Source organism: Geospiza fortis, unplaced genomic scaffold, assembly GCF_000277835.1.
Source record: "Geospiza fortis unplaced genomic scaffold, GeoFor_1.0 scaffold194, whole genome shotgun sequence".
NCBI classification, from domain to species: Eukaryota; Metazoa; Chordata; class Aves; order Passeriformes; family Thraupidae; genus Geospiza; species Geospiza fortis.
In genome coordinates, this window is record NW_005054322.1 from 5,738,946 (window position 1) to 5,764,710 (window position 25,765).

General features: G+C 37.4%; 1 protein-coding gene across 1 annotated transcript; it reads right to left on the minus strand.

Moving 5' to 3' along the window:
• NEK5 (NIMA related kinase 5) lies at positions 1–24,985 on the minus strand. The gene is made up of 22 exons (XM_031056800.1): positions 24,843–24,985; positions 23,012–23,108; positions 21,524–21,621; positions 19,515–19,598; positions 19,339–19,409; positions 18,044–18,130; positions 16,908–16,962; positions 14,303–14,503; positions 14,136–14,217; positions 12,533–12,669; positions 8,786–8,985; positions 7,437–7,503; positions 6,975–7,094; positions 6,623–6,706; positions 6,419–6,523; positions 5,457–5,537; positions 4,587–4,655; positions 3,701–3,824; positions 3,365–3,490; positions 1,901–2,038; positions 1,134–1,248; positions 1–749 (listed from the first exon to the last, which is right to left on the minus strand). The coding sequence occupies exons 1-22, from the start codon at positions 24,957–24,959 to the stop codon at positions 563–565; spliced, it is 2,445 nt and encodes an 814-aa protein (XP_030912660.1). The 5' UTR covers positions 24,960–24,985; the 3' UTR covers positions 1–562.
• Positions 24,986–25,765: the final 780 nt, after the last annotated feature.

The following is a 25,765-nucleotide window of genomic DNA, read 5'->3' on the forward strand; positions in this document are numbered from 1 at the left end:
TACAGACTGTAGTTTTCCTTTATTTAAGATCCACTTGGATTGTAAAATTTTTTATGTGAAAAAATACGGTTGGAAGAACCTACATACCTACATGTTTTATTAGGAACTGGGGAATGCACAGTTCTCATGGCACTAATAAACACTTTTACTGCTACTATATAAAACTCCTGAGCAGCTGTTGTAACTACATAGGGTCAGTATTGTGTAATGAAACTGTAGATTACAAAGCTGTACTGGCAGTACACATTGATTATGCAAATCTGGAAGAGATTCTTAAAACAAGGAGTTGATTTATCTAGGGCAATAAAATACACAAACTAGGAGACTCTCTTACATGATACAAAAATGGTTAAACACAGTACACATTCAGAAATTTGCTCAAGCAAGACTTGTCAGGTATGTCCAGGTTAAGAATAATGTCCAGTTAAGAATAATAGATGAAACAGCATTTCAATCTGGATGAGGATTTTTCAATGTTCAGACATCTGAAAAGTACCCTGATTTGTTTTTCCTTTAAAGAAAAAGAATCATAGTCTTCTTTTTCATGTGATTCAACACCAAATTACCTATCATTATTTTCTAAATCATCATCAGATTTTCTAAGTCTGTCAGGTAAACTCATCTTCTCTTCATCTCTTTGACCTTTATTTATTGAAAAGATGTGAGACTCTTCTGCTGGAGAAGTTGCCAATTTTTCCAGAGATTCCTCCAGTTCGTGCCTGAGTTCATCTTCAGAATCTTCAAAATTTCTGCACAGTAAAACAAGAGAATTATATTAATTAAATAAATATAATTTCACAGCAAACCTTTCTCCATTGAAGGACTCTTAGGGTTTTTTTAAACACTTTGTAATAATATAAAAGTAACACACCTAATGTGAACTCCTGTCTCTGTCAGATTGTTTACCTGTATTTAAAAAGCAAGAGAAAAGAGCTGCAAGGCCATGTTAATATTTCTGCTTTAATTTGTAATGACAGCATTGGCTGTGACAAATTCCAGAACTAAAAGTTAAATCAGCAGACTCTCTAAGTTTTCTTTATTTATGAATTTTAAGAACACAGTAAAACTTTAGGCAATGCAACCTAAAAAACTATCCAGTTGTGTGGATTTTTCTCTTGATTTGCTTGACTTACGTGTCTTCACCATCTGATCTTGGCTCAAATCTACCTTCATCAACATCAACAGCAGAGTATGTTTCTGAATCATCTTCCTTGTTTTCTTCTGGAGGCAACAGAGTTAATCTCCCTTCTGTAAAGAAAGAGAAACTTTTCCCTCAGCTGTATAGTAGAAAACTATGAAAGTATGTGTAAAGGAATAGCAAAAAAAATGCTTGAAGTGTTTTGCTGTTGTTCAAATTACAACAATGTCAATGTCACACTTCTGTTGATGCAAAGTAAATGCAATTTTTTAAACAGTCTGTTACCTTAGGAAAGTGGGCTGCAGTGTAGGTGAGTTTGAATCAATTGCAGTGTCAGCTGTCTCAGCATGCACCCTGTTGTAAAGTCACCACTGTCATTTAAGTCACCATGTATGTATTTGAATAAATGCTTTTTAAAGGGTTCTTCAACCTCAGCAGTTGCAGGGGCTAGCTCCAGGTTTGTGGTACCTACCAGCCTGCTGGCAGTAGTGGCTTTCCTTTGTCTACCCAAGCAAAGGTAAGAATTACATATGAAGGCAATAGCCAGTGAGTAGGGCTTGCCCCTTTCCATGCTTTTGAAAAGAGCAACACTCTGGAAGAGGCCTCTCAGTGCTTCAAGGAGAGAGCAGAGGTTCTGTCCTTGCTTTTCTAGGTTGACAACTGCTTCAAAATGTTGTTTCTCATCACAGACCCTCTGCCAAGGGTAGAAGAAATATTACACTAAAGAAAAACATGCAGAATTTACAGGAAAAGACATCCTACCTTTGTCTTCCTCAGAACTGATAAAAGAATCATCAGACAGCTCTGCTTTTGCTAAGATGCTTAGGAGTGTCTCTGGTGGTGTCTGTTTCCACTGCTTCCTGTTTTCTGGGATGTCTTCAGACAGAATAACATGGTGAGCTGAAGAACAGCAAGGTTCTCAGGTCATTAAAGTAGATTCAGACTTTCTAGTCTCAACACTGATTTCTTCCTTTTGTGTAATTCTGAAATCTATTTTTTTTTTCCTTTATGGAATACTTCTGATTTTTTATAAGTATTTGATCTGATGGATAGGGAAAAATGGTCTGGACTACTCATCACTAAAAATGTTTAACACTGGTTTTAATGCTTAAGTAACTTCTTATTAAACCTGGAATAGGCAGGTGCAGCTTCCCTAAGCAGTCCTTGCTCTGAAACTTGTTGGCTTCTTGGTTTGAAAGAGCTTAAAAAAAGTTCTGTTTCTTTTGTGCCCAGTGGTCTTTAAGGCAGAATGAACAAAAGGTGGTGTATTAATATTATTCTGCTTTGTGTTTACTATCCATGTGAGCTCTTCAGGTTATTTTTTGTCTATCTCAGTGTGTGGAGTGTGCTGGAATGCTGGAAGAGCTCCTGTTTGCAGAAACCAGTCACTGGAGATACTTGTCCGCCTGGCAATGTACACAGTGGAACTGTAAGAAGCAAAGGGACTTTTCTCAAGTGGAGCATACCACAGCCAAGGTGGGTGAGGTGGCACTTGTGACAGTGGTGGCACCACCACTGTGTGCAGAGGGAAAACAGAACTCCACTGACGACATGGTATTTTCTGAAAAAATCCCTTTGCCAGGATTTTTCTCCTGAGAAGCTGAGAAGCCTCAGAGGAAAAGAAAACCAATAATTATCTGCTGCTGTGGAATGCAACAGGTGCATCTTTGATTGGTCTTGTGGTTGTTTTTAATTATTGGCCAATCACAATCCAGCTGTCTCAGACTCTCTGGTCAGTCACAAGATTTTATTATTCATTCATTTCTATTCTCTTCAAGCCTTCTGATTAAATCCTTTCTTCTATTCTTTTAGTATAGTTTTAGTATATCATTTTCTTTTAATATAATATATATCATAAAATAATAAATCAGCCTTCTGAAACATGGAGTCAAGATTCTCATCTCTTCCCTTGTCCTGGGACCCCTGCGAACGCCACCACACTCCACCATGCTCCAGGATGGCACTGGCACTCACTGCCCTGTTCCTGTGTGGCATCAGCTCAAGGCCTGAGAAAGTGCTGATGATTAATTGAATAGACTGGCATTTTGAGCCAGGCCACAGAGTGATTGATAAAACACTGTGCTCTTGATACGTATGAGCAACACAACATGACTGCAGTGTGAGAAGGGAAATGCAATTAAAAGCCTGCTGGATCATGTGAACATTCAGGTACGGATGAATTCAGTCTGAATTTTAGATGCTCACTGAAAGCCAAAACTTTCTCACCAAGTTCATTTCCAGTCATAGTAGGACATGCAGATGTGACACCAGCACCAGCTAAAAAATTCAGTAGTGTCTGAGGGGCTCCAGGTTGCCAATGTTTTCTGGGTTTTTTCATATCATGTATGGACTCTAAGGGAAAGAAAAAGAAGAGGCAAAGTTCTTTAGATTTTTTTGTAAAGTAGATGTCTGTGTGATTATAATATTGTGTGATTATAATATTATGTGATATAAAGGAAGACTTTGTGACATAAACTTGCTATAGCCTGAGTTACTGAATTTACCTAACTCCTATGTAGTTTTCAGGATTAATACTCAGCATTGCATTTCCCCAATAAATACCTGTTGGGTAGTCAGACAGTTTTTCCAAAGCTCTGTCTGTATGATTTTCATAAACTTCCACCAATTTCTCCTTAAGATTCTCACCATCCACAAAAGTTAAAGTCTCATTGAGTTTATCTAATACCTGAAAAAAACAATAAGTTACTCTGGAAACAGTAAACAAATATGGTACAATAGCTAATCCCTTCTCATTTTACTGTGTGTGCCAGCCAGCCTCAGGTATGCACAGAAAAATTGTGTAACAAAAAGTGAAGCAGCAGAACTCAGAAGCCACATTGTGATTTGTGCATCAGAGAACTGCATGGGGCTCCACAGAGATATGAAACCACAGAATGACAAAAGAGTGCTTTATAAATTAAAAATATATATACTAAAAAAATATTTTTTTTGTTGCTGTAAGGAACTTTTCAAATAAATTCTAATATACTAATAAAGATCTTAATAGGTAGCTATTACATGCTGATAAGCCACAAATATAATTTTACTAAATGAAAATATAATATTGTCTGTAGTTGTTCTTGCTTTGTGATACAATACTGCTTCATTTCTGAAAAGAAACAGAAATGTACTAAAACAATCTACAAATTAAATTTAGCATTAGCAGAATGACTCAGTTTTGAGATATTCCCATTTTAGGAAATTTAAATATCTGCACTCCTTCATATTTTACCACGTGAAAGACTGCCCCAAGTATCACCCAATTTTCTTCCAAGCAATTATCCTCTTGTACAAGGGCAGACATATGCAACATGACAACAAATCCTCAATAGGAAGCTTGATTATAACAAAGGCAGAGGATGATGGTAATGGAAACAAGTCTTAGATTATGGAGCTGTCATGGTTCCAGATTTCTAATGTAAATGCATCGAATAAAACTAAAACATACCTCTGCTTCTTGAATGCTGTCTTCCTCAGGAAAACATACATCTAAATTAATTTCAAATTTTACTCCTCCCTAAAGAAAATTCACATGTTATTAATTTGTTCTAATAAACAGAAGCAGATTACACGGAACTACAAATTTGAAAATTATTCTTCTATTGAAAACAACATCTATTTTACAACATTTTTCTTCGGCTTAAGAAGATCAAAGTTGAACACATTGGACAAAAATAGACTTCCTTAAATATAATCCTTTTCCTTAAGTGATATTTTGAAATTGCTGCATCCACTTTTGATTTTAAGGGCCTTTGATAAACGTTTAATTCAAATCGTTGCAATACACAGAGTAGGTTCTTATAGCTGGCTGTCAACCAGAACCAAAATGGAACACTGTACTGCTCCAGGCAATATTTCATAAAAGACTTTTAGTCCACTTCACAGTGATCTTACGGTCAGAAACATTCCTGGTATCTTATGTGCATTTCTAATTCAATTCCCATCTCCTTCTATGATTTGAAAAGCAGTATAGGGAATCACATTTTATAAAAAATTATTTTAAAATTAGCATTCTGACTTGACTTTACTCAGACTTTGAATAAACATGAGTTCCCATGCACTACTAATGCAGTTTGATATAAGGAGGACGAGGTAGAGATTGGTTACTAGGTGGGAATATCCAATGGGAATATCCCTCAAATGGTCAGAAAAGTTAATTTATTTTCTTCTGATATAAAATTTTAATGAACAGAAAACCAGCACTCTTAATTGACTCTCAAATAACTTAATTTCCAGACCTACCACAGTAATACAGTAATTTGAAATGTACAGATATAATAAGAAAGTTGAAAAAAAATACAACAGTAAAGATGGATACTTTTGTATTACGTCTCTTTTCTAGTATTGTTTGGTCTTGCCTATCCTGGAGTCTGACTTGTTTAAAGTTTTCCTCCATATCCTGGAAGGAGAGAAAAAAAAACAGTTTGAATTACATGCTTTGTAACTGAATATATGTATACCACATAAAGAAAGAGACTTCTTTAAGTAGCAAATATAGTCATGAATTTCCTTTACAAAGATTTTTAATAATATTCCATTCATTGCCAATTCTGGCTTATCTGGCAAAAAGAAAAACAGAAATTCTTGCATAAATTGCAAGCCTCTGATTTTTCAAAAACCTATGTTAGAAAGATACAGTACTGTGTCAAGATATAAATTATACAGATTTTTTTTTATGATCACATGCAAGACGACTCAGACTCATTTCATTCTGGAAAACTTTAGAAGTGATTAAAATAAAGATTTTAGTGGAAACCTATGCCTGTAAAAAGTATAGCCCCATTTTGCAACATCTTGTTTTCTGGCCCTAAAAATATTTAATTGCTCCTTTTCATATTATAATGACTCCTATAAGAATGTGTCAGAGAAAAGCAAAGTAAATAATAGTATACAGCTTCCTCTGTGATCTGTGGCAATCAGTGCATGCCTTCAGCCTCAGGAAAAACCACAACAATTTATAGATTTTACTTTTATTCAGTTTCTCCAAAAGATGGAGAGCCCATGAAATATAGTGACACCAGGCAGGCCTAAAATCTAATGTTTCTTTATCATTATCATGCATTTCCCATTACATCACTGGGAATCCAAATTGTCTCCAAATTTGGCTGCCTATAGCCCACTTAATTTCATCAAGTGGTGTGAATTCATTTTATTAAAAGTCAGATCCGGGATCACTGAGGAGGATACCACTGATATTGGCAGATTTGTCCCAGAGAATGAATTAAAGACAGTGTGTGACTCTCTCAGAAAGATCTATTTAGATGGAGATGGTACTGATACCTGAAGTGACTCTTCTCCTGTTCCAGATATATCTTTGTTTTCAGACTGGTGCTCAGTTTTCCCTTGCCTCACAAGATAGGTTTTATCTTGTATTTTCTGGTTCTCCTAAGGAATGTTTTTAAAAAAATGTTTATTTCAATTCCTAATAAAGTATCTTAGCATAAAAAAGTAAATATGAGTACCCACATGTCTGAGCTTTGTTACCTGGAGTGCTCCTGCTCTAACTCTGAATTCTTTTATATCACTGTGGTATTCTTCCCGAATTTTCTGCAATTGTTTCAAATACTCCTGTAAAGAACAGTAGGGTAAAATATGTTTTTAATAAACCAAAGATAGAAATTTATATATGTTCACATAAGATAGAAGTATCTGTTTTCTCTGTCACCCAAAAGCAAAACTATAGAAGTATATTGTTTCTCCATTAAGATGGGAAAAGAATGGAAAAGAATCGATGATGGAAGAGAGAATCTGATGAAAAAGAATTCTTATGCCAGGAACACTACTGTCAAGAGTATAAGAAGAGAGTTTTAGGCAATTAAGGAAGAGATTCATTTACCTGTTCTTTAATTTCATTCTTTCTAGACATGTTTTGCTGATGGTTTTTGAGATGCTCTTCCTTTGTTTTCTGCTGCTGTATTTGGTCGTGATATGGGTCAGCAGAGGATGGTCGCAGTCCCTATGGATGTACAAAGGAATCCCAGAGCAAATGAGTTTTCATTTAGAATCCTCCCCTTCAGTGCTCACTCAATTCACTCTCCCTGTTCCACTGAAGAATGCAGTAAAGGCATGTGTACCGTTTTTGGAGGAAAAAGTCACAGTAGAATTTTACATTGTTACAGTTTTGTATGAGGAAATAAAACTTCAGGATGAACACTGCAGAGCAGATCAGGGAATTTGCTAGAGCAAAACCTTCTACCTGACAGTGTTACAGTTTGCTATTCAAAATACATCAATTCATCTTTGGATTTTCATTCTCCTTCTTTTACAGATTTTTTTCAGTGGTTCAGCATTTACCTACCATTTGTTTTTCCACTTTGATCTTGTACTGCTGGGCTTCAAACCGCCTTTGAAGAAATTCTGCAGTCCTGAAAGAAAGTGATGCACATATACTATGTTTTACTTCTCAAACTCTGCTACCTTTGCACGAATAATTCTCTATAGATTCTACCACATATGACAAACAGAGCTTTATTTGTACTACATTAATATATAAATATGAATAAAATATGTATAAATATGGCACAATGGTAAAAAAAGGAAACATTCTTTCCAGGCATTCCCTTTCCTATTACTTCAGTTACTTAAGCCTTTTGAAGAGTGCAGCAAAGCCCTTCCACCTTTTATTGGATAAATGGTATTGAAAGCATTAATTAAAACAAAATCGATTTCCCTTATCCTCAAAATGAGTGAAAATTGTCAGAATGGAGGCTGTATATTCAGCAACCCTTTTATTGTCTTTCTCCTTTGTGCCTAATTCTATCAGTCAAACTTTCTGTAGTTTCTAAACTTTTCCTTTGCTTTTTGATATAAAATAACCATCAGTCACTTGTAAGCTCCCTGTTTCCCATTTATTTATTTTCCTGCCTTAGGAATCCACTTGTGCCACAGGGAGGCAAAACTGAATTGACACTGTCCTTAAATAAGGCATCAGAAATTTAGGTCAGGAAAGATGTTCTAAATCTGAAGATCCGTAACTGAAACATTCTAAACACTGTTGTTGTTGAATGAAAATTAATGATTCAGTCAACTTTAAAGGAAAGCTTTGGAAGCATTCAAAATCTCTTTCTCAACATTTTCAATGCTCATCCACATCTAAAATGGCCAGTCACAGAATGGACAGGAAATCTCCTAAGGTTGTACCTCTGCTTAGTAACACAGAAAAGCTTTGAAGTAAACAAATTGCAAGAGAAAGGGTCTTTATATCTGAAACAGCAATATAAGCGCTGCATGGAAAAAAACCCCATTTTCATAGCCTGCTCTCACTCGCTTCCCTTCAGTGCAGAACTGCTTCTGATCTTTGTATTATTCTCATCCTGGTGTGAAAGACAGGCAGTGTTTATCCTTGGTATAATCGGGGATTCTACAGAAAGCTTATGTTTTACTTTTTACCCAGTAAAAGACTGGGCTGAGACTTGGGAGACATTTTGACAATGAAATGTCAAACACTAGGCCAATTCAAATGGAATTTCTAGATTAACAGGAACAGGAATTGTGTTGCTGTGTAACAAATTTATGTAAAAAAAGAAAGAAAAAGTATCAAAGAAGAAGCAGAGGAGGCATTCCACTAAATCAGCTATGCCAATGTTACTCAGGAAGGCTGATAGCTCAAAATGAACAAGACGGACATAAATAGAGTGATGTGTTTACCAGTCGGATGGTGGAGGTGGAGGTGCAACTCGTCCTTTTGGTTCATAGTAATCTTCAACTCTTTGGCTGATATGAGAAAGGTCATAGTGTGCATTAGCTTTCCTTTCCAAGTTGTCAAGCTTCTCATAGTAGTGACCATAATGACCATGTACTCTAGTACTTCCTGGCCTTTCTGCCATATTAAATCTGGAGGTCTGTGGCTGAAAATATAGTAAAGGATGTTATTTTACCTGTACTTATTTGTATCAGCACAAGTTTGAATTAACCTCCTGTACTTCTCCCCAGTCTGAGCTGCATGGTAATATGACTGTCTATGGTATAGTTAGTGTAAGTGTTCCAAATCCTTTCAAATATAACCCAGAAACTTCCAACTTGTTAGGGCTTATGTGATCTCACCATTGCCTTTTCCTTTTCCCCTGTTCCATCAGCTCCTGTCATTAAGCAGCAGCTCACATTGTTGTGAGTGAGTCAGCACAGGGCTTTGTACTCTGTAGTGTCCTGGCCCTAGAGTCACTTCATTGTTCTGGAGCCTAAAGCAGTGAATTATTTCCAGGAGAGCCTCATTTTGACACGTGATAGCAAGGGGAAGCTGGGATGTAGCTTTGGACAGTACAGGCATTGATGGCTGCTTTCAGGGGAGCACTGCGCTGCTTCATTTCACATCTCTTTGATTACATGCATGTGGGAGTTGGGCTTTCATTTCTCGAAGCCCTTACTGTAATGAAACATCCCTGTACTCCTCCTTTGAGACAAGACTGTCATTTCCATTTCTCATAAGAACAATGGAGAGAAGATGATCACCTAGCTGCCACTGCCTGATATAACTGGTCAGACATCCACAAACTTTTCCATTGTGGGAGACTATACAGTGCATGAGAAAAAGGCTAAATTCTGCTTACTTTCTTACATAAATGTAAATGCATCTAAGTATCACTTTCACAGTCAAATACATTAACTATTCCTCCCCATTTTCCTTCATAGATACTCTGAAAATAGACTCATGTACCTGTGGTGCAGTCCAGATAACAGCAGAATAAAAATTCCTGTCTTTATAAGAAGAAAGTTTCCAACTGTCAGCAAAGCTCCCAAGGAAGAAGTAACCCCAAGAAGTGTTTATCTCGTTCCTCAGTGGAGTAGGTTTTACAGTATGGTTTCCAGAAGTATGGCAATCCCAAGCAGTAGGGAGAACAAATTAGGCTATCCAAATAAATGCCAGGGGACTGAGAACTGTGACTAGTGAAGCAGGCATGCTTGACCAACTCACTAACATTCTACAATTAAATGACTGGCTTGACAGACAAGGGGAGAGCAAGGGGACACTGCTTTTCATGCAGGCTTTTGACACTGTCTGCCATAAAATCCTTGTAGGGAAGCCGATGAATTGAGGATGGGATGAGCAGGCTGTGAAATTGATTGAAAAGTGGCCCAGAGGGTAGTGAACACAGGGTGAAGCACAGCTGAAGGCCAGAAACTAGAGTTCAACATATTCACTAATGATTTAGATCACAGGGGAGAGGGGGCAGAGTGCACCCTCCGCAGGTTTGCTGATAACCCAGACTGGAGGAGTGGCTGATACACCAGAGGATTGTATTGCCTTCCAAAAGGACCACAAAAGGGCTGGAGAAATGGGATGACAGAAACTTCATGGAGTTCAGCAATGGAAGTGCAAAGTCCTACACTCTGCACCAGTACATGCTGGGAGCCATCCAGCTGGGAAGCAGCTTGGCAGAGAAGAAGAAGGACTTCACTAATGATTTAGATCACAGGGCAGAAGGGGCAGAGTGCACCCTCAGCAGGTTTGCTGATAACCCAGACTGGGAGGAGTGGCTGATACACCAGAGGATTGTATTGCCTTCCAAAAGGACCACAAAAGGGCTGGAGAAATGGGATGACAGAAACTTCATGGAGTTCAGCAATGGAAGTGCAAAGTCCTACACTCTGCACCAGTACATGCTGGGAGCCATCCAGCTGGGAAGCAGCTTGGCAGAGAAGAAGAAGGAGGGGGCTGGTGGACAACAAGTTGACCATTAGCCAACAATCTGCCCTTGCTGAAAAGGTGAATGACATCCTGGCCTGCATTAGTAAAAGTATTCCCAGCAGGTCAAGGAAGGTGATCATTTTGCACTACTCAGCACTTGTGAGGTCACACATGAAGCGCTGTGTCTAATTCTGAGCTCTCCAGAACAAAAGAGACAGTTACAAGCTTGAAAAAGTCCAATGAAAGGCCTGAAGCATTATTCCTATGAGGAAAGGCTAAAAGAGACTATTTAGCCTGAAGATGGGATCTTATCAATGGTTGTAGCTACCTGAAGGGAGGGTGCAAAGAGAATGGAGCCAGACTTTCCACTGGCACCTAGTGACAGAACCAGTGGCAGTGGGCACAAATTGAAACACAGAAGGCTCCCACTGAACATCACAAAACATATTTTTCACTGTGGGGGAGGGTAATTCAGGGTGAGGCACAGGTTGCCCAAATAGGATTTAGAGCCTCCATCTTCGGAGATATTCAACAGCCAACTGGACATAGTCCTGGACAACTGGATCTAGAGGACCCTGCCTGAGCAGCGGTGTGGACAAGGTGCTGACCAGAAGTCCTTTTCAATCTCAACCATTCTGTGATTCTGAGTCCTGACGCAACATCTTCAAAGCATGGCACTATGCAAGTGTCCCTGAAACCCTGCACACTGTTTATTTGGATGTTGAAAGAATGTGGAAACATTCTGGGAATGTGTTCCCAGGCTAGGTCAAAACACTGTGGACAAAATTCTGCCTTTGATTATAGCAGTGCACAGTGAAAGGAAACCAGCTTTCCAATTTAATCCATCTCTGGACTTGCACTGGCACAAACCTAACTGTGAAGAAAATGAAGTCCTATGCTCCACATAGGGCCAGTATTAGTCATAGTCAGTGTTAGTGATTGCATGATGGATGTAGTTCTGGGAATTCCATGTACCCAATCAGCAGTTGAGCTCATGTAACTGCAGTGTGCACATCTGGGGGCTCCCAGATCCTAAATGTGCTGTGCTTATGGTCACCAGCATTCAAGGTACAACTGCATGCTCTTAAAGATAAATGTGTGCAGTGATGCTAAGAAAGAGGCTGGGCACAGCATACAGCTGATACCCTGCCTGAGGAAAGGAGGGGGTGGAAAACAAGCAAGAGACAAAGTGGTTGTGAAAAACTGGGCTTGCATTTGGGAGAAGGCTGTCAGTAACAAGTATCTGAGGCAATGGCAGTGAGTGCTGGTGATTTTGCCCATGAATTAGCTGTCAGAAGGGCTGAAGTAACAGGATCAGTGTATTTGCTTCTACAGCAAAAAATGCAAACCCAGAGCTTATTTGCCTTTGTGCAAACATAAATGCAAAGCATGCCTGAATTCTTTGTTACAAAGGACCATATCAAAGCAGCCTAGACTCAGTATTTCCCATTTAGGCTTTCAAAACATCTCTTCTGAGGATTCAGGCACGTTTAACTGTCTCTACTGTCTTAGCATAGGCATTAAGCTAATATTTATTTTATCTATATATTTTTATATATATATATATATAGCTAAACACATACTATGTCTTAAGCCTTTTAAAGTAACTTTTTCAAGTGCAGGCATTTGCTTTCTGAAGATTATATATATATGTGTGTGTGTGTGTGTGTGTGTGTGTGTGTGTAATAATGCATAATTCTGAAGATGATTTTGTGTGTGTGTCTGTGTTTAAATATATATATATATATGAGAATGTGGATACACAGTACCTGAATAATAGGCTGTTGTACTCTTGAAGGAGGCTTCCATTCATTTCTTTGAAATAATTCTTGTTTCTTGAAAGGCATCACTATTCCAGATTCCAGAGAAACTGGGTCCTGGACTCTTGTTTTCAGAAGTTTATATGCTTTTTAACAATAAGAGATTAAAAAATTGCATTCTGTGCTCTCTTCATGATTAATGATTATGTGGTTGCAAACCATAGTAGGATGCCCACACCTAACATTGACAGGTTGGGTTAATAAACATTCTTTATAGCTTTTCACCATCATCACCATACCACACATAGTTTTTCACAGCACACTGAATAAGAGGGAGACCTTAAAAACTGGAGTGTTGATTTCATGCTAGTTCCAACAGAACAGAAAGCAGGAGGTCTAATTCACAGGCTCTGGGTGCCTCTGCTTAGGCATTCCCTTTCTAAACCCAGCCCTCCATACTCCAAATCACTAGGCAATGTTGTAGTTCCTGTGAAATTTGAAAAGAAAGGCTGAAAAGTGAAAAATCTACCTTATTAGTTTCCCATGTAGGAGAATACAAGTACAGACCATTCCAGTTTGGTCAGTCAGTATTTTGCAAATATCTTAGATGCAGTAATGAAAAGCAGTGTCCTTTCTTGGGTTAAGTAGTTTCTAAGTGATTTTTAAATCTTTCATGAGTATTGACTGTTAAGAGTATCATGTTTGGGAGATAAAATGTATTAAAACTATGATTAAATGATCAGAGATTTTTTTTTGTAAGTGCCTAAGTTATTTAGTTGTTCAGGCTTCTGTCCAAATTGCATTGGTTGTGCAGGAAGATAAACCTCATTGAAAGTAATTTTCAAAATAACATGGGTTCCTACACTACTGATGAATATTTTTTGGGGGGGAGGAGGGGAGTCCAAAGTGTTGTTAAGTAACTACATAGGTTATTTTCACAGAACTGTTTTAACTGTTCTGATATTCCAAAGGTAAATTTGAGGACTCATTGTAATGTAATGGAGAATACAGAATTAGAACAAAGTTACACTGCCAGAAGCATGCCAGATATTCTACAGTTCATAGGCATATATTTAGTCTCATTCATGTTTTCTTAGAAACTGCATACATAATCTGGTCTATCAATGGGCACTAAAACAAAATAGAGTTCACTGTCTCACAATTTAATAAAATTTGTAAGACTTTGTAAAATTCTTATTGTTTTGTAAAATACTATGGAGCATGTTTTGCAAGATTTATGTTTTTTTCACACAGTAAGGATGTTTTTCATGTGACGGACATAAACTAGACCAAAGCCTCTCACTTTTGGAAATTCTGTTTTTTAAAGAACTAAGATTAATGTTTCAGCACTTTCCTATGGCAGCTCTTCTAGATGACCACAGCTGATGAGCTGGTGTTAAAGCTGTCTTTCCCTGAACAGGACAGCAGTGCTTTTTGCCTGGGTGAATGGTTCTGCTGTTGCAGTTCTCTCCTCTATTTACTTTCAGGTTTAGGTGAAACCCTTCATCCAAATGTGCAGTAAAGACTGCTGGAGACAGTTACAGCCAACAGTTGTATCATAACTTACAAATGTTACTGTAGAACTAATGATACATAATATTATTATCATTACCTTGTATCTGCCTGGCTCTAGAGTGAGATGCTGAAGGCCCTTTTCTACGTACCACACTGTGACTGAGTTCTTCCCGTGCTACCTATCAGAAAAAACAATACCTGATAGAACTGTTCATGCTACTTTCCTACTTATTTTCTCTCAGCAGGCAGCACACAGTCACTCACCTCAGGGGGCAGATACCTGAGAACAAGTTTCTGCAAGAAGGGCTTCCTTAGAACAGAATTGATGGATGGTCGATCTCTTGGAGATATTTTAAACAACTGGGAAATCAATATCCTCAGGTCATAGGAATAGTTGGGAGACACTGGTTGAAAACATCCTCTGCAGATCTTCAGCACCAGCTCATGCAAACTATTGCCTTGAAACTTAATTAGAGAAAACAATGAACAGAGGACAGTAAGTATTGCTGGTACAGAATGATGGACTAGACACCCCAACTTGAAAATAAGTACTTATTAACAGTCATAGAGTGGTTTGGGTTGGAAGGGACCCCAAAGATCATCTCACTGCAACCTCCCTGCCATGGGCAGGGACACCTTCCACTAGACTGGGTTTGCTCAGAGTGTCACAAACATGTTTTATGAAAAATCCTTTCCTTAGGATTTTTTCTCCTGAGAAGCTGAGAGACCTCAGGAACAAAATGTAAACAATGGTTATCTGCTGCTGTGGAATCCAACAGGTGCATCTGTGATTGGTCTCATGTGGTTGTTTCTAATTAATGGCCAAACACAGTCCAGCTGTCCCGGACTGTCTCGGTCAGCCACAAGCATTTGTTATTCATTCCTTTTCTATTCTTAGCTAGCCTTCTGATGAAATCCTTTCTTCTATTCTTTTAGTATAGTTTTAACATAATATATATCATAAAATAATAAATCAAGCCTTCTGAAACATGGAGTCAGATCCTCATCTCTTCCCTCATCCTGGGACCCCTGCAAACACCATCACACTCAGAGCCCCATCCAGCCTGGCCTTGGGTCAGGGGTGGGGCATCCACAGCTTCTCTGGGCAACCTGTGCCGGTGCCTCACCACCCTCACAGCAAAGAATTTGTTCCTAATATCTATGTTTACCATATTTCAGTTTAAAGTAATTCTCCCTTATCCTATCATTATATACCCTTGTCAAAAGTCCTTCTTCATCTCTTTCAGGCCCCTTTAGGCACAGGAAAACTGCTCTAAGTCTCCCTGGAGCCTTCTCTTCTCCAGGCTGAACAACCCCAGCTCTCTTAGCCTGTCTTTGTGGGAGAGTTTCTTCAGCCCTCTGATCATTTCTGCGGCCCTTCTCTGGGCTCATTCCAATAATTCCCTGTCCTTCCTTTGCTGGGGGCTGCAGAGCTGGATGCAACACTCCAGGTGGGGTCTTACAGAGCAGATTAGGGGGAAGAAGCCCTGTGCTGTGGAATCCCTACACAAATCCTTCCTTGCTAACCACGGTTTGTTGTAGAAAATTATTATAACCATTCTCTGATTGTGTTTTCTGGTTATGTTCTCCTGGTTTCAGCTGCACAACTAAAAGGTCTAATGATTTCTGTACCTGGAAGAGTTTTATTCACCCTCTGCTGTCAGACAGTAACACAGAAGCCTATCTTTCCAGAATGAAACAGGATGTGTTTTGCCAAAAGCCGTTCAACAGAGATCTACATACATATTGTCTTCACAGGGTTCACCTTCAAAACTTCACTTGACCCAACAGCTTCTGCATTCTGTGCTCTGCCCAGAATGAAGATACAATCCTGATCTTTTAACAAGTGATGCCAGTCAGATAATTCAGTCCTCAGTTCACCAGATCTCTTAAGAAGCCAGCATCAATATAGTTTTCAGGCCTTAGGCAAAAAAAAAACCAATTTCTTTCTAAAATCACCCCTTTATTTGTGTGGCTATTTTGAAGGTGGTAGAATTGAATTTACCTTAGCTTCACTTGCATTTCCTGTCTACATCAGCATTGAGTCATTGCCCTCACACTGAAACAGTGGGCAGCAATACAGAATAAAACACCTAATACTCATACAAAATAATATTTCATGTTTTGCCACTTTGTGAAATCAGCAGTTTTCCTCAGCAGTATCCCCCCCTTGCTCCTAGCTCAGCACAATTGCTCTGTTAGTGCTGTTCTACCTTCTCTCACATCCAAACTCAGCAAAAAGTCAACATCTGCTGGTCCCAGGAATCTGATCCTTTTCTTGTCAAGATTAGTTTCTGCTCTGTTCCCTTCTCCATGTAATAGTCACAGGCTGAGGCTCAGACCAGGCTGAGGACAACACAACTTCCTGAAGATGCTCAGTTATTTTCTAACAAAAATGTGCTTTCAAACAAAATATATTTCCTCTAGGAAAATTCTTCCTGGGACTCAAACCACTTTCTGGGGAAATGTGGGGTTTAGGTACCTTAGTAAGTGTAGACTAGTATTTTCAAACAGAAATGAGTAAAATGATATACCTAAGCCTAATCTTGAAGCCTGTCTTTAATTCTTTCCATTGTTCATCTGTCTTGAAAAAGTTTAGTAATTTTTAAAGAACAATTATATGTTCAAAGTATGTACACACATGCATATATGTAAGTTATAGGACTACAACATAATACTTTTTATTTTATTACACATAAAACAAAACACATATGAAAAGTTAAATACTAGCAGTCATTCTTTAATACCAATAAATAAGATGAAAATAACTCTTGTAGCTGACTGTGAATATTATTACTACTACGGGTTTGGCAAGGTGACCACTATATTTTCTAATAATATGATAATGAGCTGATTGTACAGTACTTACAGGATGCTTTAGTGCACACAGCTCATAAAGCACACAGCCAAGAGACCAAATATCTCTGTGAATAAGAAGTAATTAAAGTTTCAATGAAAAGCCTATAATATTTTCATTCATGTAATCAGCACCTCTTCTCAGCTCCCAAATTTATTACCATTATTCTGTCATAGACTGGTGCAAATTTTATTTTTTCTTAAGATGCATTAAAAAGAACAACTAGAAATTTATTTTTAGTTGTGGCACCAATGTTTCTATGGTATCTAATTAGGTTTTTTAATTATAATTGGAAAAAGCACATGATACAGGAAGTCTGCTTAATATTTCTAGCAGGATGAAGGACAAAGCTGATTTGATAGCTGGGGAGACAATACAGGAGTAAACTTGTCTGAATAGCACCTGAGAGCTGAGATGCTACTGTGAGCTCCAGAACATTTGGTGTTGATCATATTCCCCACAAGGAGAAGGGGATCTCGGCCCACTCACCTCCTGACTTTGCAGTGCTTCTCATCTGGTATTTCATGGTAAGCCTCAGACCTATTTGTCTTTCCTGCAACTGGCTACTGCAAATTTCCAAAGCAGCCAAACTAGCAGCTTTCATTTTAGTGTGTTTTTATAAATAATCAATTAATGTATTAAAAAATTAATGAACTTAGAACTGTAAAGATGCATTGGTTATTAAAACTTGGAAATGAGACAAATTTGGTATTTGATGAAGAAGCAGATTAAGCAAAGGAAAAAACACTGGTTTTCATTTCCCACCACTAACAAGAAGTATTAAAAGAGAGTTTAAAATATAAGTAATTTTATAAAGCCAAAACATATAATTATATTAAGCCTGTACATTAATCACATCAAAGTCATGATTGCTATATTTGGGACATGGTAAGTCAAAATATTACTGACATTATTGTATAGTATAAGGTAGTTGTTGAGTACAATGATGCACCTAATAATTGTATACAGTAATACAAAACTTCACAAAGGGTGACCAAGAGAAATTCCCATGCTCTGCACAAATACTGATTTAAACCATATTACTAAAATATTCTTTTAAATATTTATATTATTCTTTAAAATATTCTAAACATTTCTTTCATGCCTGCACCTCCTCACACACGTAGGAAGGAAAGACAGAGACTTACGTTTTGTTGTTGTATGGTCGATTTTCACATATCTCAGGTGAAAGGTAATAGGGGGTCCCTACACAGGTATGGGCAAACTCTGTAGTACTAATGAAACACAATGAACAGAAAGGCTTACACACTGAAAAAGTTGACAAACAACTGAACTATGAGACTGAACAGAGACTTTTCTGCCACAGGCTAAAGTGGGGGACATTACCTCTGCTCTCCAAATAGCTGAATAATGGAACACCCCATGAAAAACTACAGCACTTCCCAGTTCTGTGTAAAATGAGCCACTATTTCAATAGTGGAGAGTTCAACAGAAAGCACAGCAATTCCCTGTCCCTATCTTGGCCCACAAGCATTTCCTTGTATTTTCTCTCTTCTGTATAGCTGAGGAGGGGAGTGACAGAGCTTTTGTGGACACCTGGCATCCAGACAGTGTCAACTCACCATCAAAAACTTAATTCACTAGTTACAGGAGGAAAAGTGCTGTCAAGCTCCAATTATATTGCTGTATAAGCCCATTACATATTTTAAAAAATGTATGTCCTGGACACTCAAATTCTGAAGTTTACTTCCTATCTGCTGTGTAGAAGCAATCCTTACAGCGGTTTCCTTCCTATCTGCTGGGTACTGTTCTGCTGTGTAGAAGCAATCCTTACAGCAGCTATGCCCAGAACACTTCCAAAGGAAGGCACTTTGGGCATCACTAGTTTACATTCTGAGAGCTCAGTTCTGTCAAAGATAATCAAAAAGCACAAAAAGAGATCAAATCTAAGCATTTCCCTGTTATTATCATGCCTCCTGGCATGTTTTGGCCACATCTGGCCACTACACAGGATAGACCAACCTTGTCCCCAAAGTCATTAAAGACAAGGCCTCCCTTTTTGGGAGAACAATACAGATGAAAGGCCAGCCATGCTATGTGCTCAGACCTAGGTAGTCATTCTGGTATTTTTAAAAAGGTAACATAGGCTCTGTCTTGGAGGACACAGAACATATGTCCAAACTCTCTTCCTTTAATCTCTCTTTAGTTTTAAATGCTCTTCACTTTTGTTTTTATGAGGTAACAGAAGCTATTACCAACAGCTACATAAGCAGGAACTGTGTCTCCAGAAAGAGATCTGTGGTTCCATGCAGGATGGCATTTTTTAGGATAACAGGAGAAAATTTAGTGTCAGACCCTTTGTATGCCAGACCCCTTCAGCAAGTACAATCCACAAACAATTTGCATGTTCAGGCTGCATTCTGGACATTCACAAACATTCCTGTTTGGTGCAGGTCACAGACTAATTAAAAGCCATGCTTACCTGTTCAGCTGTCTCGCTATGCCGAAGTCCCCAAGCTTTGCTACCTTTCCATTATTGCTAAGAAAAATGTTCTGCAAATAAACCCAAAAATAGTATGTGATAATGAAAGATGGCAGCTTTTCAAGCATATGTTTCACAGGACAAAATAAGCCCCTCTCTAGTAGCAGTTTTACTACCTGTGCTTTTACATCTCTGTGCAAAATCTTCTTGTCATGAATATGCTTCAAGCCCAAGGAGATCTGCACAAACCAACTGAGAATCTGCAATGAAAGTTACAGAGATAGACACCTATGAATCTGTGTGACTCTAATGGGGCATCTTGCTGAAATATATAAAATAAAGACAACAAAATCTAAAATATATAGAACATATACAATGTGAAACAGTAAAAAAAGGTATTTTTAAAGTTAATGCCATAGATTTCTCCTTTCCATTTAGTGCTGTCACTAAACTAAATGGAAAGAGATACCTACCCTAGTTCCCTTATCACCATCAAGTTCTCCCTGACTGTGCCAGGACATGCACTTAAACAAGGACTGAAGAATCATGCCAAAGGAGAGTAAGAATAATAGACCTTCTTTAAGAAGTGAGGGAGTGCAAATAACTAAGACAGAATTGGGAAATGGCTTCTTAATCCTCAGTGATGGAAGTCATACCACCTAAATGTAGTACTTGTAGTCCTACTGAATGTGATCCAGGAACCAAAAAAAAAAAGGGGAAAAAAGATGAAGGACTGAAATGTGGTGAAAGAAGAGAGCTATGAAGAAACTTGTATAATAAGTAAGCACATGTGTTTATCCTTTATCCTTGGCCCAGTACAGCTTTTAAGCATATATTTAATTTCCAATATACACATCTTCTTAAATAAGGGCCTTTGGACTAAATTCAGAAACAAAACTACAGCCTGCTGATATACTTCTCTGTTTAGGAAAACTCATGCACATGAAAGACTTTGATTCAAGTAATAACCTTCTATTTAACAATGTTTGACACTATATACATAATTTCCTGATTAGGGCTGATGCCACAAATGAGGCTTTCTCAGAAGTACATTTGAAAATATAAAGATATTTTAACACTATTATGTTAAATTGGGAAAATTTGTTTTCATTTCTTTGATCAGCAGATGTATCTTCAGTTTCTATAATTCATTCTTCTGTCTGTATTTCTTTTGCCTTACTTTGGATATGTATTATTCTGTGACATTGTCAAGGGATTTGTGTGTTGGTTCTCTCCTTTGTGCTTTCATGATCTGTGGGTTTGTCCTCTCTTTAATTTTTTCATGTTCTCTCTGTCTCTAGTATGACTCCCAATAGGATCTTAAAATTCATTATTACTGAACTAGTAATTCACTTTCAACTGACTTCTCCATAAAGGAGTTCCTCTTTTACTGCTAAAGCAAAAAGAAAAGTCACAATACTTTTTTTTCCTCAATTTTATGCCTTAGAGTATATTTCCACCAGCAGGTTGACTACTATGTACTTGATTTCTAAGCAAAATTTTATTGTTCCTGAAAAAGTAGATTTTATTTATGACTAAATAACCCCAGAGTTCAGTCCACTAATTCCTACATAAAGAAAATTTCCTTCAGAAAGCTAAGAGTTAGTAAAAAAATAAGGGAATAAGTAAGGAATAGTGGGAAATTCTACTTCTGAGAATTGCAATACTTATCATACTCACCTACTTACAAAATAAAATACACATGAACATGGCCCAAAAGCAGTCAGATATTTGGGCCTGTTTCACTGTGCTGGTTTAACAATTTAAATGGCGTCAGAGAAGTTTTGACCAAAATGAAATGAATGAGAGATTTACCACAGACTTCAGTATAAAGGAGGATGTGATGCAAATAGCACCAACAAATTAAGAATTTGTATATAATACATCCTCCCCATAACTGGAAAAGCACTATTTCAAAGAAGGTCTTCATAGTTTAATGGGTATATTACTAAAATAAAGAAAAAGTACATCTACGATGCAAGGAGCAATAGGAGGAAGGGGGCATTTAAAAAGTCATCTTCATACTGCTAATGAATTAATTTCAGATCTTAAAGAGTGATAAAAAACCTTCCTACACTCCAACTAAAATTACCATCGTTTTCTTTAAAAGTTAATTTATTACTGAATAATTCAAACCATGTGTTTCACATAATATGTTCTTCCCTCTAAAGAAAATGTCTTTCACCTGGTCCTCATCAAACAGGACTCCATGCTGCATATTTATCCTCTTCATTAAATCTCCACCATCACAGTATTCCATCACAATATATAGCTTGTTCTCTTCTGAAAGGAAAAGCATAATTTTGTCTTTATTCCTGTATTATTCATTAACACAGCAACAACTTATTTTGATTTTTACGGTCCTTCTTTCAAAAGGTAGCAGCTAACCTCTACCTACTCCTCCATTTCAAAGACTAACTGAGAAACCAGTGAAACCTGATTCAAAAATAAGATGTGAAAATATATTTAAATAGAGACTTAGCAAAATATTAAATACATGAGGAAATCCACAAGAGATCCCACTGACAGACGTTCTTACAGGAAACCTAGCAGAATGCTTCAACGTTCATGTTTTTTGCTCAGTAACTAAGTATGGAGTAAGGCTTAGGGAAAAAGTTAAAAGTAGACAATATTCCAAAAAGCAAAAATAAAGAGCAGGGCCTGCTTAATAGAAAAATTCAACCTATTCTTACCTCTCTGGGGTTAGAAAACTATCTGATTTACATGTCCCCTAAAACATTTACAGTCCTGGTCACAGAGAACAATTTGTACAGAAGCTGCAACTATAGCTTTTATGACATAAGGCACTGCTTTATGGCAGATGTCAGAGGAAAAATAAATACAGGGAATTAGCTTTCATGGTGAATAGAATTCCTTCTATCTCTTTCAGTCCTGAAGAATTCTTTATCCTTGAGTGATATTTCAAAATACATCTGAAGAAAAAAGGCTAGTACAGCATTATGAGATTGATATTGGATCACAGGAAAGACAGTGCTGTATCAAGGTATGAAATGCCAATGCTGTTTTTTACATTTCAGATGCTGAAAGACAATTTCAAATGAGCTAACAGATTGCATTTCTATTTAATGGCCTCTTTTTGTGCTTGCCTGTTTTGTCTGTGTGTATATATACGCATACATAAGTATGTATATATATGTAATGTAATATATATATATATATATATAAAAAATAAATTATGTATGTATCATAATCATATAATGCCATATGTATGTGATGTGGATAAACAAAATATGAGGAACCCAAGGTTAGACCAGATGAAATGATCATTCTATGTCTTGCCTATTTGATCAGCCTCTTGTCCTATTTGGTCAGCCTATTCCTTGCTATAATCAAAAGCTCTCTTCTATTGAAACTCCTAGAAAATTCCCATTAAACTCTGGACTCCCACAAAAAATCAAGACTAAAGTTCAACTCGTACAGTACAGACAGCTCAGGATCTAGGATTCATGCCAAGTACCCACTCACACAGGTGAAAAAAACACAAGTAATGCCTGAATTTGATGCCTCATGTCCATTTCTAGGAGCTGGGAACCTTTTCCCACATTTAAGTAAGGCATTAGGGACAGGGCTAAGGGTGGTCAACACTAACAAGGTAGGTTTTCTGCCTTCCACTCCTTCCACCACAATGAACACAGAAATGTTAAAAGTAAACCTTGCAAAGAAGCATAGAAGGTTACAATATTTGCATGCTTCATCTTGGCCAGCAGAATGACTTCTTTCTCAGAGGCTTCTTTTTCTTTCACAGGCATCTACAAAGAATTAAGAAACTAAATGCTAACAATTATATACTTAACCCTTTTCAAAAATAGTTACATCATTACCACACTATTCCCACTAATACAAAAATACAGTGTACCAAGACAATGTAGAAATATTATAAAATATGGTGTATATATAACATTAAAAAAAATTTGAAGTGTATGTTTGAAAGTGTATTGGAACATTACTGAAATCAAACCTAATTTTGACATTTTACAAACAGGCAAAAGTCAACCTTTAAATTTAAGTTCAAGAATTTAAACTCTAAAGTTAAAGAATTCCCATAAGGATTTGAAGAGTATGGATGCAGATGACTCTGTAATGCTAACAGGGGTGATGTCAAAAGATCAAAGAAAAAGAAGAAAAAATCCTTCATTTTACTGCTCTTACTTGTTCTTGTAACATTTCAGGCAAATTCTTTGCCTTCTCACATTAATGGAGAACTTCTATTTAGTTAATTACTATGACACTTCCATCAATACTACTTAGAAATTAATTTCTCTGAGTATCTATCCTTCAAAATGTCCTCTTGTATTGTATTGTAAAGTTTCTTACCCTCATACTTAAGAAATATTTTTAAAATATCTTTAATCCTTAAAGATTCAAAATCCAGTAACTGAATAAAACACACTCTACCATATTAAAAAAATCTTTTGACTTCAAAGTAGCAATTTTCTGTCTCCAGCTTCTGATTTTTTGAACAAGTGGGAGTCACAGTAATATTTCATTAGCAGCCATTCTTCTAGTTGTACATCAAAATCTAAGATTAGAAATGCAGGGGGTTTATTGGTCACGAGTAGAGAGAGAAATTATTCATCTTTTATTTAGCTGTCATTACTCATGTATCAGCTTTTCTGGGTTTGAATCTGGAAGACATACAGCTCTTTGTAGAACCCATTCTTCTACTGTAATTCTCTAATATATTAGAAATTCTCTGGGGTGGCCCAGAATAGCAACAGACCTGTCAAAAGCATGTAGGCACTCATTGAAATTGACTGTTAAAACCCCTGTATTGAAGTCACAGAGTTTTTTAAGTGCCTTCATGGAACCAGATCCAGGTGAGCTATTCCCCCAACACCCGAGCCAGTGGCCCTAAGCTGCCTCTGCACACAGTGGGAAGGAAGGCAGAAATGTCATGGCCCAACTGAGCTTGTTCTAAATCAGAAATCTAAAACATATGTGACCAACGGCTTCCTAAAAAGACTTAATTCTCCTGTTCTCCTTGAAAGGCCAAGCAGCTCAAATGCTGACAGCAACAGAATGGAAACTTAAAATCAGATGAGATTAATCGAACTGCCATAAACATAAATGGGAATTGGAAAGACCCCATTGTGAATTACATCCTGTCTGAAAACATGGATGTGGGGAAAAAGGAAATTTAAAAACTTAGAGAAATTTACCACAGAATTGTGATTTGTTACTTTAGTGGCAATATTTTCATTGTAGTTGAATCAACTATTATAGAATTTTAATTAGGTAGTGCCACACATTGTAGGCAGAAAGAAGCTTTGAAAAGAACAAAAATGCAGTAAAAAGCAAAGTATTTCATAGTATTACATCTATGCTTTTAAAAGAATAAATTAGAAAGAATATAGTCTTTGGAAAGCTTAGCTCTATATAATTGAGATGGAACTACAAAGGAGATAAAAAATAACCAATGTTCGTACCCAGCTAAATGCAAGTAGCACAATCTTGTAAATATAATTCAGGTTTTGTTGTTTTACCTTAGTTAAGTTGATCTCTTTGATAACACATGGCTCATTATCCATTTTTCCTTTTGCCAAGAATATTTTGCCAAAAGATCCTTCTCCAATTTGTTTAATGAGTTCATATTTATCCATGATGTATTTTTCTTAGAGCAGTGGCTAAAATAAAAATTCCCCAAATTAGTACTGCACATAGTACTTTAACATGTGAGTTGGTGCTACTGAAATAGGCATTACCTTTTAAGACTGTCATTTTTATTACTTTTTGTAACATTACTCCTGTTGATTCTTCCTAAAAACACCATGTCCTGGAAGTATGCAAATTATTGCAGATCTTAACTTTTAATAAGCAGTAAGTTTATGAGTGTCTCAAAGAAAAGTATAGCACACCCTAAAGTTAATACACCAGAAGGAAGTACAGAGTACTGTGTAGGATTATGATATGATTTTGTAAAATGTGACATTATTTCGTGAATGGAAAAATACTGCAGAATTGATCTTTTAATGGAAAAAATAATCTATTCCATATTGATTTAGTTCACACTATGTGATCTTAAGTCCATTAGATCACACTAGTACAGTGTGATCACACTAGTATATTTAGATCTCACAAGATGAGAAGCTGCAGGAGACCACAGCCAAGTGAAGCTGGAAATCAGCAGTAATGCAGAAACCTCTGTGAGGAACACTGAAGTCACTGGGTATTTTCAGTAGTTCCACAGGCAAAGCTGCACACCTAATTATGATCAAACACTACAAAACTGTTCTTATTAGTTGTCCTGATCTTTAGCAAGGGAGATTTGCTCTGATACAGACGTTCCCTGCCAGGCAAGCTCTGCAACAGGCTCCATCGCTGGCAGGGCACAGGAGCGCGCTCCGCCCGGGCTCAGCCCTGCATCCACAGGCGACAGCCCGGCGTCCCGCCGCCCCGGAGGGCAGCG